Source organism: Rhea americana, unplaced genomic scaffold, assembly GCF_003343005.1.
Source record: "Rhea americana isolate MKP2758 unplaced genomic scaffold, rheAme1 scaffold_9, whole genome shotgun sequence".
NCBI classification, from domain to species: Eukaryota; Metazoa; Chordata; class Aves; order Rheiformes; family Rheidae; genus Rhea; species Rhea americana.
The window spans coordinates 6,932,765-6,947,734 of record NW_028187088.1 but is presented as its reverse complement, the minus strand read 5'-3'; the positions used below and the strand labels follow the sequence as shown (position 1 = coordinate 6,947,734).

The 14,970-nt window shown below is 38.4% G+C and overlaps 1 protein-coding gene across 2 annotated transcripts in view; it reads left to right on the top strand.

The window, feature by feature from the left end:
• The window catches only part of ERC1 (ELKS/RAB6-interacting/CAST family member 1), a 292,972-nt gene that overhangs the window by 39,584 nt on the left and 238,418 nt on the right, over positions 1-14,970 (top strand). For both annotated transcript variants that reach the window (XM_085324014.1, XM_085324013.1), the window contains exon 2: positions 10,072-10,488. In XM_085324014.1, coding sequence (XP_085180140.1) covers positions 10,072-10,488 — 417 coding nt within the window. The remainder of the gene's footprint in view (positions 1-10,071; positions 10,489-14,970) is intronic.

Below are 14,970 nucleotides of genomic sequence, written 5' to 3'. Positions count from 1 at the left end.
AGGTTAAAATCAGTGTGGAATTTGTTGATGTTGCTCGTTTATATTCTGTAGATCATATTATATTGTTCTTTAGATGGACAGGTAATTCATAAGATAATGACCTCTTGTTTAAATGATATAACTTGTATATTTTTAAAGTTGGATGAATTGATTCTTTTCCTCTGCTGTGGAAACATCTGTGTACTGTCAAGATATCTTCTTGATATAGCTGCCTGAAAGAGCAGCTTGCTTCTCCTCAAGTCTTCTTCCAGGTGAAGAGCAATGCAGAGATATAAGTATGGTTTGTTTTGTTTTTCTTTGCTGTTTTGTCACAAAGCTGGTTTCTTAGGATCAAGAAATTGCTCAGCTGCAAACGCTGGGAGAGTACACTGGAAAAGTATTACTATATATTCACCCTCTTATTCCTCTTGGCAACTTTGATTTCATCTTGCTCTGTATACTGTTTCCAGTGTGGCTGGAAGTCACAGATCCAAATCATTGGTCTTAATGAGAGCAGAGAACAGAATTTGCACAAAACTAGGTTGACAAAAACAATCTTCTCCAAAAATTTATGAATGAAGTAAGATGTGCAGTGCTCTAGTCAACCAAGCATTAATCAATGAAGATGTTGCTTGCAGGAAAAAATCTAGATAACACTAAATGCATGCTCTCCACTCAGGGGCCAAGAAAACCTTTCTCATGTCCCTCTTCCTTCTCACCCCCAGATACTGGAGGAACAAACATGTTTTCTTACTGCACTTTCAGCATTTTTAAGTGTATTTTGCTGGTCTATCAGCTGTCTGTGAGCACTTTTCAGCAGCTGCAGGAAAAAAAAATATATATATGTCAACTATTTTTTTTGCTGGCTCCTTATACTTCTATATGGTTTATCCCTGTGGCAACAGTGAATATGTTGGCATGTCTAGAAAGAAGTTTTAATGGAAATTTTATTAATGTTTGCATTTTATATTGGAGTGATCTTTTTCAACSAGTTCCCCACTATATAAGATTTTGTGTAAAGCTTGCATTGTATGTTTTATTGCTAGGGATAGATCAAGAACCTTGTACAATGGCTTGTCAGAATCATCATCGAGGAGTAATACCATATTTATCCATGAAATCTTTTAAGCTTTTGGGGAGATGTGTTACATCTATATTGATGGATTGTCATAGTTTAGAAATCCCATGTTCTCAAGCTTTCATTATACTAGGTAGATGTTGGTCACTTCTGTCACCTAAAGGGGCAGTAACTATGTTTGTGCTGTCACGAATCACTATCACTCAGTGCCAGTTCTGCAGACTAATTATGCTGAAAGAATGTATCTAGTTCCTACAGGACAATACATAATATATTTCTGCAGAGATTGCACCTCTAATTTTGTAGTCTGATGCTGTGTAGTTGGAATACTGAGCTTCTTACAGAATTTGAGAAAAGGAGACTTCACTGAGGTTATGCTCCAACTCTGGGTATTATTTCAGCTTTGAAGAGTGTGGCTTCAGGGCTGAACTCATCCAAAGCATAGCACAGTAATTTTTTTTATCTGCCTACCCAATGAGCTATAAGCACTTGTGCACTTCTAGGGCACTTTCTCCTGTTCTGACTATCAAGCCCTCTGCAGACAGTGCTAGAATTTTGTTCTTGAATGACTCATGGTCACTCATGAATTTGAGGGGAAAGAGTTTCTGTTAGTGATCAGACATACTCCCACAAAATCGTCTCTACGTATATGTTTGCCTAGTGCACTCCAGTTAAAAATACATACCCACAGAAGGAGTACGTATGTATGACATGAAGATCCTCGTGCTCCCAGGGGCAGGCATACTCCCCTGCCACCCCCCAGTTAACTGAAAGGCAGCTGCCTCTCTTTTCCTTTCCACTGTCTGTGGCTATGAGTTCTCATTGCTATCTTAATATTTGCTGTTTACCACTTAAGAGTCTGTTTTAATGAGTTCCAATTACAGCTTTCTATTGGAGTTTTCACCCATCTCTACCATCTTATGTGGTTCATACAAAGCCTTATGATGGCCTGTATAGAAAACAGTCGCTTTGGTTTTCAGAGCTGGACGTAGCAGGGAACGTTTCCCATGCAGATTGTCAACATAGAAGCTTTCCCCTTTTTCTTTTCCCCAGTGATTCAAGAGCCGGATTGTAACGATACAGACATTAGTCTCTAGGAAATAAAATTTACAGATTTGTCCTAAGAAGTGAGGCCTGAGTTCTCATTTATTCTCAGCCAGAATTCTAGATATTTTTAAACATAATCTGTGATATCTTTCTCCTGTTACTTCTCAGGAAAACATAGGATTTCATGAGAAGTTCTAAAATGTGTCCTAATAATGAGATACCTGTTCTCAAGAAAGGTAAGGGGCCCTTAAAATAATTTAATTTCTGAAATTCAGAATCATACCCTGCTGAGACTCAAAGCATGTGAAATGTAGATGCTAGGAAGACTTGCATGAAAAAAAGCTCTTTGAATCATGCTAAACTACTAAGCAAGATGCACCTTTGGAAATGTAGATGCATGGTAGCTGGGGCTAAATGATGACTTTGAAAATTTTTTTCCTTTGTATATTCTTGCCACCTGCGGCAAGATATCTGCCATAGAGCTCAAATTGATTCATACCTTAGGCAGCCAGAGAACAGTCAGAATTATATTTGTAGTTTTAAAAACTGATAACTAAACTGGTATTTTCAGAACTTCACTAGATCTGCATATGTTCAGTCAGAATTTATATTCTTATCACACAGATATTTGCACAAATTTCTTCAAAGTAAGTCATAATTCTGCAGTGCATCAGGCATTCCATAGTAACTGTTCACATACATTCTTTATTCATTGAAAATGTAGATAGCTTGCCTATTTTCTTTCCAAAATAAACTGCTTCATGTTTACCATAGGTCAAATTTTGCATATGGACCCTTGCCACTGAATAAGTAACATTCTGTATATTACCTTGCAGCCTTTTTAATGCATATACCCATACGCTTGCTATAAGGTGATTTGCATTGCAATTTTGGTTCTTTTATGGCTCTAAGTTTATTCAATTGTTTCTGATCTGCTTTACTTTTAGAATTTGAATTCATTCCTGCTCGTTTGTTTTTTTGTAAAGGCAGAGGAGAGGAAGTTGGGCTGCTGCATACTATTCCCTTAAACCAAATGAGTTACATTTGTCAGCTGAACTAGACTCATACAGAGTATTACTGACAACTTAAGCTCTTCTATAGCATTTTTTTTATCATCTTGCACTTCTGCTGTCTCAGAGATAATACAGTGTGTGGTTGTTTTAAAATACAAGTCAATTTCTGCAGTTTTCATAAATTATATGCAATTAAAATCATAGTTGTATTTGCAATTAAGCTAAACACAATGAAAATCACCCATTCATTTCCATTCAAGTAAGATTTTGAAGCCCCTGATCAGCCCAGAGAGCATGAAGCGTTTTTGGAATCAGCAAATTCTGTTTCGTCACGACTCTGCTGGACACCTGACATTAGCCCCTTTTTTCAGTTCCCTTGCGTGGGCTGCAGCTGAATGTCAGCAGGGACTCCCTCAGACAGCCAGGCCTTTGCTTCTACTGTGCGTTCAGCAGAATCTATCTCCCAGAAACATTGCCAAATTGTTAACTCTTTGCAACTGAGAGAGAATATTTTCCTTCCTTGTGACTTTGTTGGCCCTTAGTGACCAGCTGATATTCTAGCGGTTGGCATGTGATCGCATTTGAGATTAATGCAGTTCATCCTCTTAGAAATGTTTGAAACTTTTTTTTTTCATGAAGAGCACTGAAGTAATCATCATAATGCAAAAGTCATGATTGTATATGCAGCTTCACTGGCAAGAAAAACACATTCAAGGTCCCTTGGAGATGGTCTGAGGACAAAAATAAGGCAATGTTTTTAGGAGAGATAAGTGCATCTATTTCAGATTCTTTTTTTTTTTTTTTTTCCTCCCAACTGAAAAAGTAGCTGGCTGACTAAAATAGGTTACCTTGACATATAAGCTGTCCTCTTCAGAAATCTACTTTTTGGTCAGTTATTACRTTAAATCTCAGTCTCTATCCTTTATTGCCAGATTGTATCCTGAACACTGAATACAGAAATATATGACAAATTGTAACAAATGCAAAGCTGTCCTATGTCTTTCCAAGCCCTTACCATTTTCTACACAAAGAACAGCTTGATGGCTGAACGGACTTGTAGAATACTGCCAAATAGATGTATATCATAAAGTTGTCATCCAGTACAGGATGTACTGGCATGGTGAGTTAACAGAGCTACTCAGTGTATTTTCAGTAACTAAGCTTGTCAATAATATTTTTAGGAGATACTGTTATTGAATCTACCTATTTCAGCAAAACTTTTGGCAGGAAAAAAATTTCTTCTCTCTAGACTGGAATTTATGATTAAGCCTTAGAAAAGAGTGAGATGGGCTCAATCCTTGAGCAGGAAATAGTTAGTCAGGGATGCTCACTGGAGTGTGGGAGATGCACGTGTTGCATCTGGGCTAGTTTAGCAAAGACTTTCAGCCTGTGCTGCAGCTTCTCAAGAGAATATACCAGCCACCATGCTGCTTTTCTGTAGGTATTCTATTTCATATCTTTCTGATGAAACTCCTTTGCTGAACATACAGTAGTTACTAGAGAGTGGGGCTGGCTTATGGCATTCAGATGCTTGAGATGTAGATTCAAGTCCCTAAGCCAATGAATATTCAGGTACTTAAACAGAGCAGAATATCTCTGTCTCTCCTGTAAGAATATATTGGGTGGATCTCTGGCTTTAACCTAGTGACTAAAGCCTCAGCTGGGATTTGTGAAGAGGGTGAATAGGAATTTTAAACTGGATCTCACAGACTGAAGCTCTGTTCCAGCACTCCACTAGGATTCTAGTGTGATCTCCTTTTTTCTGCCATTCCTTTCCCTTAGCCTGTATTTTTTCTCATTAATTTGAGAGGCTTCAGTGTTCTGCCAGTGTAAGAGGAGTGTGTGCATTTTTTATTTATTTCTTTTTTTTATAGTCTTTGAGTTTTGTGGAATGTAAAAATGTTTCCTGCCTCACTGTGACACATTTTTGCAACACTGCGTCAAGAGTAAGATCTTGTCTCTCTTTTTCCTGCCTGTTAAAAGGCATCACTTGARTATAATGATTTTTTTTCCAAAAAAGTAATTAAATTAATTCCAAAAATTAATTTCCCTGGTTAACCTGCTTCCTAGAATTTATATCCAGGAGGAGATTAAGGAGAACTTAACTRCAGAACTGCTTAAGACCTAGGTGCGTTGCCTCTATTGCTGGAGCTACAGCACTAATTTAGGCATTTGGATTTCTGGAATAAAATATGGGAAGAGTTACATGTCTGATTAAGGTAGTTACAAAGACARTGTCCTCAATATGAATAGCCTAAGTCAGACAATTAAAAACAGACACTTGCATGCCTATTGGAGTCTTAGCTTGGTATGGCAAGCTCTGCCTTGCAGAAACGAGCAAGTAAATCCTTTCTTTAAGAAGCACRTCACAACTTAATCCTTTCCTTCAAATTCATATTGGTAGCAATGATTGCCTCCTTTTGATCTCAAATGTAGGTTAGAATACAGGTGGAGGGGGTAAGGTATCAATTAAATTCTCTTTTCTGGCTGAGTATGTTCAAATTTGTCTCCYACTTCCTATGGAATGATGAGATTACAAATATTAAATTAATTGGAAGTAAAACTGTTCAGGTCTGAACAGCACTGTTCTTCTGTTCACTACCCATTGCAACATGAAGCCATGCTCTCTTTAGAATTTCTTGTCAGAGCTACTGAATCTTTAAATATTTCATGCAAAAGGAAAAAGCTTCAACAGGGAGATGAAAAGAGCTGCCTGTAGCAAGCTTCCCAAACTTGCCAATATAGAAATTGGTGTGTTGTATCACTCAGAGTGCAGCAACAGGACTTTTTCATGTCCCTTATTAAAGGAACTTCTGTATCACCAGTTGCATTCATACTGTGGTTTGCAAACTCACTGTTACCATTAACTGATCTGCCAAGGTGTGGGAAATGTGTATTTGATTCCTGTGGGGCAGAGGAGGAAGTTGAACCATGTTCTGCTACTTAAAGTGTAAATTTTGTGCTGCTAGGTGAAAGGCAATGCCTGTCTGTGTAGAGCCCCATTAACAAACACTAAGKTGCCCTATGCAAGTAACCTGGGGAGAAGAACACTTGATAGAGCTTGGGTCTGCACCGTGGGTCTTTTAGGATCTGCATTTGAGGTGGGCCTAGAGGAGATTGTCAAGACAGAAGTACACTGGGCATGATCAGAAGAACATTTATTAGGGAGCTTCACTCACAAACATATCTTAGTGATTCGCAGATGTAGTTTTGGTTTGTAGTGAGGCTTAAAGACCAACTTACATGACTGGAAAAAAATAGACAATCCTCCTAGAGGTCTGCAATAAGAACAATAAGCTTCAACCAAAGTACAGATTGAGCATAATTGCTTTAATTTAACTACGTTATCTGTATTAAACTATTTAAGAGAATGGTTACTGGTATCTGTAGAACAGTCTAAGAAGTTACCAAGCTTAATGGTATTATTTTTTTTTTTGCTTGTCTGCTTCTAGATAAGACAATTTCAGCAGTATTTTTCAAGTTTGAGTGAGGTCTCTAGTTGAGTCCTAGAAACAGGATTAAGCATCAGTGGCTAATATCACATGAATTTGAAAAGTATATTACCTTTCTGGGATAGTTACTGATTTTAAAGTGAAGTCTAAGAAATGGCTCCAAAGATGTACTTGCTACTTAAAAATAAAATGAATGTTTTACTTGAAACAATGTGGAAGAARAGCTATGTCAACTGAAAAATCAGTTCATTTATGATGCTAACTTTTAAAGGGCATTTTTCCATCATTCTAAAAATTGTAAAAATTACTTAGATAGCGGAGAAAAAACCCACACTTTGCAGGTCTCTTGGATATTGGAAAGGAGTGAGTGTCAGAAGCGTGGAATGACTTTTGATGGCTTATTTTCCTGCTACCTTGCACATGATGAAATTTGCTTCTTTTCAGCTGAGCAGTTTAGAGAGCAGTGATAGTAATTCATAAGCACAGTGCTACCCATTGCTTTCCCCCCACGTCTTCGTTTTTCCTGGGAACCTGAATTCAGGGCGGTTGCTGGCCGTTTCTGTTCAGTATTACGTAACTCCTTTGTCCTTGCTTAACAGTCTGACAGATTCCCATAAATGCTCTTTGTCCCTGGTATTGAATTTTCTTCTAGGAAGAAAATTCATGCTTTCTGAATCATATAATAGTTTTTGGTTCTTTGGCCTGGAGGTCGTATGTGGTTTTTTGTGGGGGTAATTTGGAGGGAAATAATTTCTGTGGGGCTATGAGAAATAGTGTTTTCATAAGAAACCTGAACTGAGACTTCGCCTCAGATCAAGTGGTAACCATTCCAATGCAGGAATTCAGTTGCGGTGATTTGTTCCGTTTATGTTTATAAATAACCAAAGTTTGATTTTTGGGACGACGCTAAGTACAGGAAGCCATTTCGTTTAGTCGATGGCGTGGTTGTTGAGAAGCAGCCYGGGAGAAAGGAAGCGCTGAAGTGGCAGCGTGTGGAGAGGCAGGTGGAAGCGCGTGCGAGTGTGGTGCCGGAAGAACAACGCACAGCTGGGCTGGATAAGTCGGGATTCTCAGACACGAGCGGAATTAACTCGTGTGTGGAATCGCTAAGTTATCTGTAGAGAGATTATTTATTTTTGTTTTAAGAGACTCTCTTACTGTGCTTACTGTAATGCTGCTGACTTTCTTGGTGTTGTATGAGTTGAAGTAAGGCAAACTTCTTCACCGGTGCAGCTGGTTCCAGCTTAGTCAACATACGTGATTTGAACAGATCTTAGTAGCTTTGACTGTGTATCTGCACGCTGGCATGATTGCAGTAGTGCCTCAGTTTTACAGCGGGGAGGTTGTCTGACATTCTTACCTTGACTGTTCTTTGGAAAAATTACAATAAATGAAAATGAAAATGTTTCCAAAAAAAGAACGATGGCTAAAATCTTTTCCTGGATACAGATGGATTCTCTTGAGATACTTGTTTGCTTGTATTGCTAATGCTAACCTAAATTTATAAGCACCCTTCACTGTATAATTGCAATGTATCTTTAGGAAGAAATTAATTATCCCATCATCTAATATACCTGTGCAAAGTTATCACATAGATTCTATAATCTGAATTACTGTTTTAGATTAACAGAATCAGTAACTGGCAAGTATTTTGTTATTAAAATAGATAACAAAGAATTAGAGTACTTTAAAGAGGTAGCTTCAYGATAAATTTAAGCTTATCTCAGTTTATGTTGATACGGAAAAGGGTAGCTCTCCTCCTTTCTCCCCCAGAGCCCTTGGCTGCATATTGCCAACCCTCCTGTGCCAGTATTAGCATTGGTGTAGAGACACAGTCAGCTGGATCAGAAATCTGGCCGCAAAGACTTTGTTTGTTTTTGGCTGGGCTAGTTTTCAGCCAGGTGAAGCTGGCAGCTGAGCCAGCTGACAAYGCCGGCCACCTAAGGAAGGGCAGAGAGGTGGACTCCTCCTTTTAGTGGCAGTGTAAACTTAGAGGAGCTGACTGCAAAGCAGCACCCTTTAGTTTTGAAAAGTGATTCTTAGGCCAGAATGCAAAAGCAAGAGAAATGCTAGGCCAGGAGTTGTGACCTAGGTGATGAAAATGGGATTGACYTACCTTTGTGCATCATTCCATACAACCAAGCTAACTTAAAACTTCCAGAACAGRTTAATGGTAGATATTTGTAAGGTAGCAAGTACTATTTCCTGCCTGTTGCCTTCTGTGTAGGAATTCAGATGAATATAGTCTTGAAATAAGACCTCAACGCAAATCTTCTTACATGTCTTCTCTTTATGAATATTATATTGGAATTAAATACTTAGATTTATGTCAGACACATTAAATTGTCACCATCTTTAGATTATAGACCTTAACAGTGTGTCTCCTCCATCAAGCTTGATAAGAGACTGATAAAAAAGCCTGACTTCACTAAGGCTTCAGTCCTAGTGAATAGTGGAAGTAACTAAATTGCAGACACTGATATTTGTAATATAAAAGTAGACCCCAGAGATCCCCAGAGATCAGTCTATCTGATCTATTCACATTCCAACTAAATTCTAAGCATGTCTGTCACTCTCAAGAGGCATATAGCTCAGTGGATATGTCATCCCTGCTGATCAGATGTTTATTYGTTGTACTTATATCTTATTGTCTTCATCTTCCTGTCTTATAGAGAAGAAAATAATGTTTATCTGAATATAATGTGAGGATTTCTTTTTCCAGAAAACCTGTCCTTCTCCTATTTCATTATGCTGTATTCACAGTCAKTTAGACAGGGTTTATTGTCTTGCATAAGCACAAATTACTGCTGATCATTTGATTGACTGCATGTTCCTATCTATAAGGCTGTAGTTTCTGTAGTTTGGTTTTTTTACTRAGTTCCTCATGCATAAAATTGTACAGTGTGACCATTCTCCCTAATCAGAGTATATCTAGTTTTCTACAGTTGTTCATCTGTTTCTTCTTAACATACTAAAATCTCTTCTCTAGGTCAACTGGAAAATCTGTACTCTGAGTAATATTAGTACTGAAGACCCCTGGAGTTCTCATGGCTGATTCCATTTTATTAGATTTTACATAAATTCTAATAGTCGTGGGTCCCTCTGCTTTATCAGGATAGTAATTTCAGTCTAGGACTTCTCATACAGCATTYTTTTAAAAGATAGGCTGTTATTTGAAACACTTAAATTTTGCCTACCAACATTTTCCTCTTTTAAATGGAGACTTACTCAGGCTAGTGAAAGTGGGAGAGTAACTTGAGTAAGGGATTTCTAATGTTAAACGAACTTTACCAGGCACAAAAGGAGAGACTTGAAATTTTTTATAGAATAACCCCATTCCTCCTCTAAAAGGAACGTGAAGAAATTTTCTGCTTTCAGAAAAGAACGSTGGTCAATGTTGTGGTTCCTTTTGGTTGGTAGTCTCGGAGGGCTGAAGTGGCTCGTGTTCTCCTTTTTTCTCTAGTGCAGGGAATCATCTGATTGTATTTGCTTATTCTTTTAGCACATGCAGATGACTATCCAGGCTCTCCAAGATGAGCTTCGGATCCAGCGGGACCTGAACCAGCTGTTCCAGCAAGACAGCAGCACTAGAACCAGCGAGCCTTTTGTGGCAGAGCTCACAGAGGAAAACTTCCAACGGCTTCATGCAGAGCATGAACGCCAGGCCAAGGAACTTTTTCTGCTACGTAAAACCCTAGAAGAGATGGAATTGCGTATTGAGACGCAGAAACAGACCTTAAATGCACGTGATGAGTCCATCAAAAAGCTGCTGGAGATGCTGCAGAGTAAAGGTCTGTCRGCAAAAGCCACTGAGGAAGATCATGAGCGAACAAGACGGTTGGCTGAGGCAGAGATGCGTGTCCACCACTTAGAGAGCCTTCTGGAACAGAAGGAAAAAGAAAACAACATGCTGAGAGAGGTAAGTGATCAAGCTCTGGGTTAATCATCAGCCTTAATCTCTAGTTCTCCCTCTTGTCTCCCTCTCTGTTGCTTAATTATAAGGAAAGAATTTCCCATCCTCTCTATAAGCTGTGTTTTAAATTGCAGGCTTGCAGAGTTTGTCCCTGTGTTAAAACTTCTTTATGATCTCCTTGTGTGATGTTTTAGGGGTTTGTGTTTCAGGTCCCATTTTTCTCTTAGTCCCCACATGAAGCTCTGGAAGTGAATTATCACACTGTAAAATTCATTCCTCTGTTCTATTTTAGTTTGAGAGAAAGGAGCTACCTGTATTTAGGAGAGAGCTTAGAGAAGTCTTTGCAGGAGTAATGGATGATTGCTCTGTGGTTTCCATGGAAACAGTCATCTTGCTGTGAAGGGTATTTGATAAAAAACTATTAGCTGCCCTGGATGCACAGCCAAAAAAAAGATTACTTAAAGGGACACTACTGCAAAAATAGTAACCCTCCCTCCTTATAGCAATGCATACATATATAGTATGTGCATGTGAATTTAGTGACTTGTTTTGTGCATTGTATGCCTATTCTGTGGTTCATATTTTTTTTTGAACGTGACACATGCAAGATGCAAATCCTCTCTCTAAGAAGGAAGGGGAGCAAGATCACAGAATTTTTTTTTTTTTTTTTTTGAGATGACTGTCTGCAGCAAGCTCTTAATGCAAAATAAGGCTCTTATTTAAGTTTTCCATGGCCTGACCCACTGTATTTGTACTCTTGCAGGCATTTATATAAGAAAGCCATTGCATTTCTGAGCCAGATTTAGGCCAGATTTATTTTTTTAGAGCAGTAATCTCTTGAGTGTCTGGAGTGAAGATAATAYATTTTCAGAGTTCCTACACTACAGTTTTTTTTTTTCTTTATTTAGCAACCAGTGATAATTCTGTTCCAATTCTTATATCTATTTTGGGAAGAGCCCCAAATGGCTTCCATTTGTTTCTGCTTTAAGTCCAGCAACATGAATGAAAAACTGGCAGGAGATGTGTAATTTTTTAGGAATGAGGTTTCCTTTGCTTCTGCTACTGATGCGTAGATCTTGAGATATGAGAATTCTGGTTTCATTCACACATATGTGGATATCATCAATCATTTAAATTGTAACCTTTATAGTAAAAGATTTCCTGGAGAAACTTACTGATTTTGAAAGCACAAATGCAATTTATCTAATGTATTTTAAAGCCGGTTACTGCTTGCTGCCAGCCCAGTTCTAATGCATTGAGAAGAACTTGCTGTAATTTGTAGCTCAGACCATAGATGTAGTGTGGAATCCAGTCTTGAAGCTGAGCAACCTCACAGCCTTGGGAACATGGTGCCATGTGCAGAGATGACAAACTATCTCCGTATGGAATTGGGTCACATCTAGAAGGGATTATTGGCACCAGCCTGCTGTACTTGAGCTCGCTATAAACTGAGCCGCTCAGGTTTCTCTGCATCATACTCTGTCGTGTGCTGGGTTCCATGAGACAGGAGCAAATCAAGGAATATTGCTGAACCGTAACTGACTGCATTTGAGCCTAGTGTAAAGTTAGTAAACTAGAAAAGTTAAGTTTATTAGCTTGAGCTAGTAAACTTGAAGAAAACTTGGACACCAAGTTGCTCTGCAGGAGATGGTTCAGTGTTGCTATCAGTCTCCTATTCTTAAGTTTGGTCAGTGCAAATCCTCTTAGGTGTATCTGCATTACATTCCTCAGCTCGTTTTCTGTTATATATTTATCTGTATTTCCACATTTTTAGATCATTTTAGCCTGCTGCTACCGCAAATACTAACTATGCAGTTTTAGGTATAGAAGAAAGCCAYCTACTTTCTTTATAGTTCTCTATCTAGCATTTCCAGTATCTGTAAAGGAATACTAGACTGTTCTCTAAATACTGCTATTAAAGTAAGCACTGGCGTTTCAAAGGGATCTGCACTTGCTCAGAGATCAGCACTTATACTTCATTTTCTAACACATTAGAAAACCCGAGCAAACCTTCAGTAGCAGTTTGGACTATCTTAGCTGAAGTTCTGAAATTTCAGAATCCGCTAGCACTGCCTCTGACTTAAAAGCATGGTTTTACTTTTGGTAAAAGTGCTTGCAGAGAATAATACTAAATATCTACATGAGGAAGCACAAAAATATTCCTCTATTTTTCAAATTTGAAGCCTACCCGTAATTCAAAGGGTGATGCTGAGAGTCAAGACCATCAGATAGTTTCTCATACTGTGCAGGTGCAGGGACCAGCAGTTTGCCCTTGAAAATTGTGTGAATTAATTGGTTTCTGAAGCTCCTGCTGTTAATGTGATTGTACTAGTTCAGGTCCCTTATTCTGATCAAGGTGGAGTTWTGCATGAAAGCTTATGCCATGCATGTCAGGAAGACATAAAGACCAACTGTTAACTGCAGCCTCATTGTTCAAAACTCAAAACTCACCTGTTACAGAATTATTCATGATGGCAGTGACAGCACATAAAAATAAAAGTTTGCTGTATCTTTTTTGACTCCCACATCCCCCCAAAAAGGCTAAATGCATTCTGTGTAAATATGTTTTTCTCTGCTACACAGAGCAGTGCTACACACTACAGCTTATGAAGAAACATTACATGATTACATCCACATCTGCTGTTCTAGAGACTTAGAGTACAGTGGTCAAACTATATTTCACAACGACAGTACAGCTTCACTACACTGACTTGGTTATCCTTTCTTCTTTCAACTCTTCATTAACATCTACGTTTAGTAATATTTATCTGAAGAGAGAACTAAGATCATATACTTCTARTGTCACAATCAGTGAAGAGGTTAACAGTATCAGTAAAGAGGTAGGTAGAGGTTTCCCGTCTCTCTAAAGGAAAAGATAAAACCAAAACTATTTCTGTTGGTTTTACCCAGGGGAAAAAAAAGCTACTGAGTGTATGTTATCGTCAGATATATTAAACTTTCCTAGTGTTTTCCTGTTCTACTCCTCCTCCAAAAGGGAAGTCAGCAGAGACTTTACAACAGTGATTAGATGATGATCTGTTTGTCTGTGGATAATAACTGATCAAATTTCTTCTCATTAGCCTTTCTCATACATTACAAGCCAAAAAGACCTTTGTTCACAGCAGCACAATACAAACAGTGTTGTCCAGAACATACTGACATACCGCTGCATTTCTTCTGCTCAGATAAGGGACGCCATTGATAATGTCTCAAATCCTAAGAGGTAAGGAGGATATGTGAGAGGACGTTCCCAAATGGGTCCTTCTCTTTTAGCTGGCCAAAGTGCTTATCAGACTCTGATGAAGCTAGTAACCTCACAATGGCTTGATAACATTATTCAGAGACCTGATAATTTACATGGCTCTGACCCTTGACTTTTTKCTAAAAAGATGCAACAAAAGTTACTCATAGTGATAGTTCTTCTTCCTTCAGAAAAGCTCTACCACGTATTTATATGTAAGGATATGCAAGTCCTGCAGGTGACTTGTGACAGGGTGTGCATGGCTATTATTAATATCTTCAGCAAAAGAGGTGTAAACGTCTTTTTACATTAAACTGTGATCATGTAGGTAAGACATTCTCCTGGGAAATGAGAGTGGCAGATTCGAACTTTCAAGCTAAGGAGGTATTGAAAGTGGGGCAAGGTTATCATTGAGGTGTTAGTGCAGTAGTGAGAAAGGCAGCATCCTTCCTCATAAAGGAGGAAACAGCCATTTGATGTAATAGACCCAAATTAGATGTAAATGTAGGAGAGAGATCTGAACTGTCAATCCAGGTACAAAACAGATGGCTCGACCTCGCCTTTAAATTTGGAGAAAGAGGGGGGGCTGTATTTCTAGAAGGTGTCTTCAGGAGTCAGTTCTAGATTCAAGAGTTGTATGATACAGTGGTGTGGAACAAGGAAAGAATTATCAGCATTAGCTTTGCGTTTTGTTTCAGAAAAACTGATGTTCAGTAGTAAGTTACAGTTTTAGTTGAATGATATTTTGAAATTTTTTACTAATTGGGCCCAGTCAAACGGTGTGCATTTTAATTCAGACAAATGCAAAACTGTGAACGGAGGAATAAGGAATGTAGTGCTTAAAGAACGCAGGGTGGTTTTTATATTTCTAGCAGTCACTGAAATGGAGCATTCATGGGGCACACATTGAAGCTGAACTTTCAGAAAAGAGGTTATGGCAGTGAAAGCAATTAATCTTTTTCGTTTTCAGTAKTTGTTGAAATGACAACCCCACAAATTCCCATTTATGAATTGTGTTACAGTAAAAACGCTGTTATCTAGAATGGTCTTATTACAGGACAGTAACCTGATCTTAATTTGTAGCTGTTTGGAAGCAAAAAGTCCTCACTTTATTATAGGAAGAAATGCCAAAATTCCATAAGTGCTCATAGTTACGWCTCCACTTTGGCTATGTTTCTGTCAAAACAGGCGGCAGATTCATTAGCCTGTAATACAGATATACTTGACCTAGCTTTAAATTAGCTAAT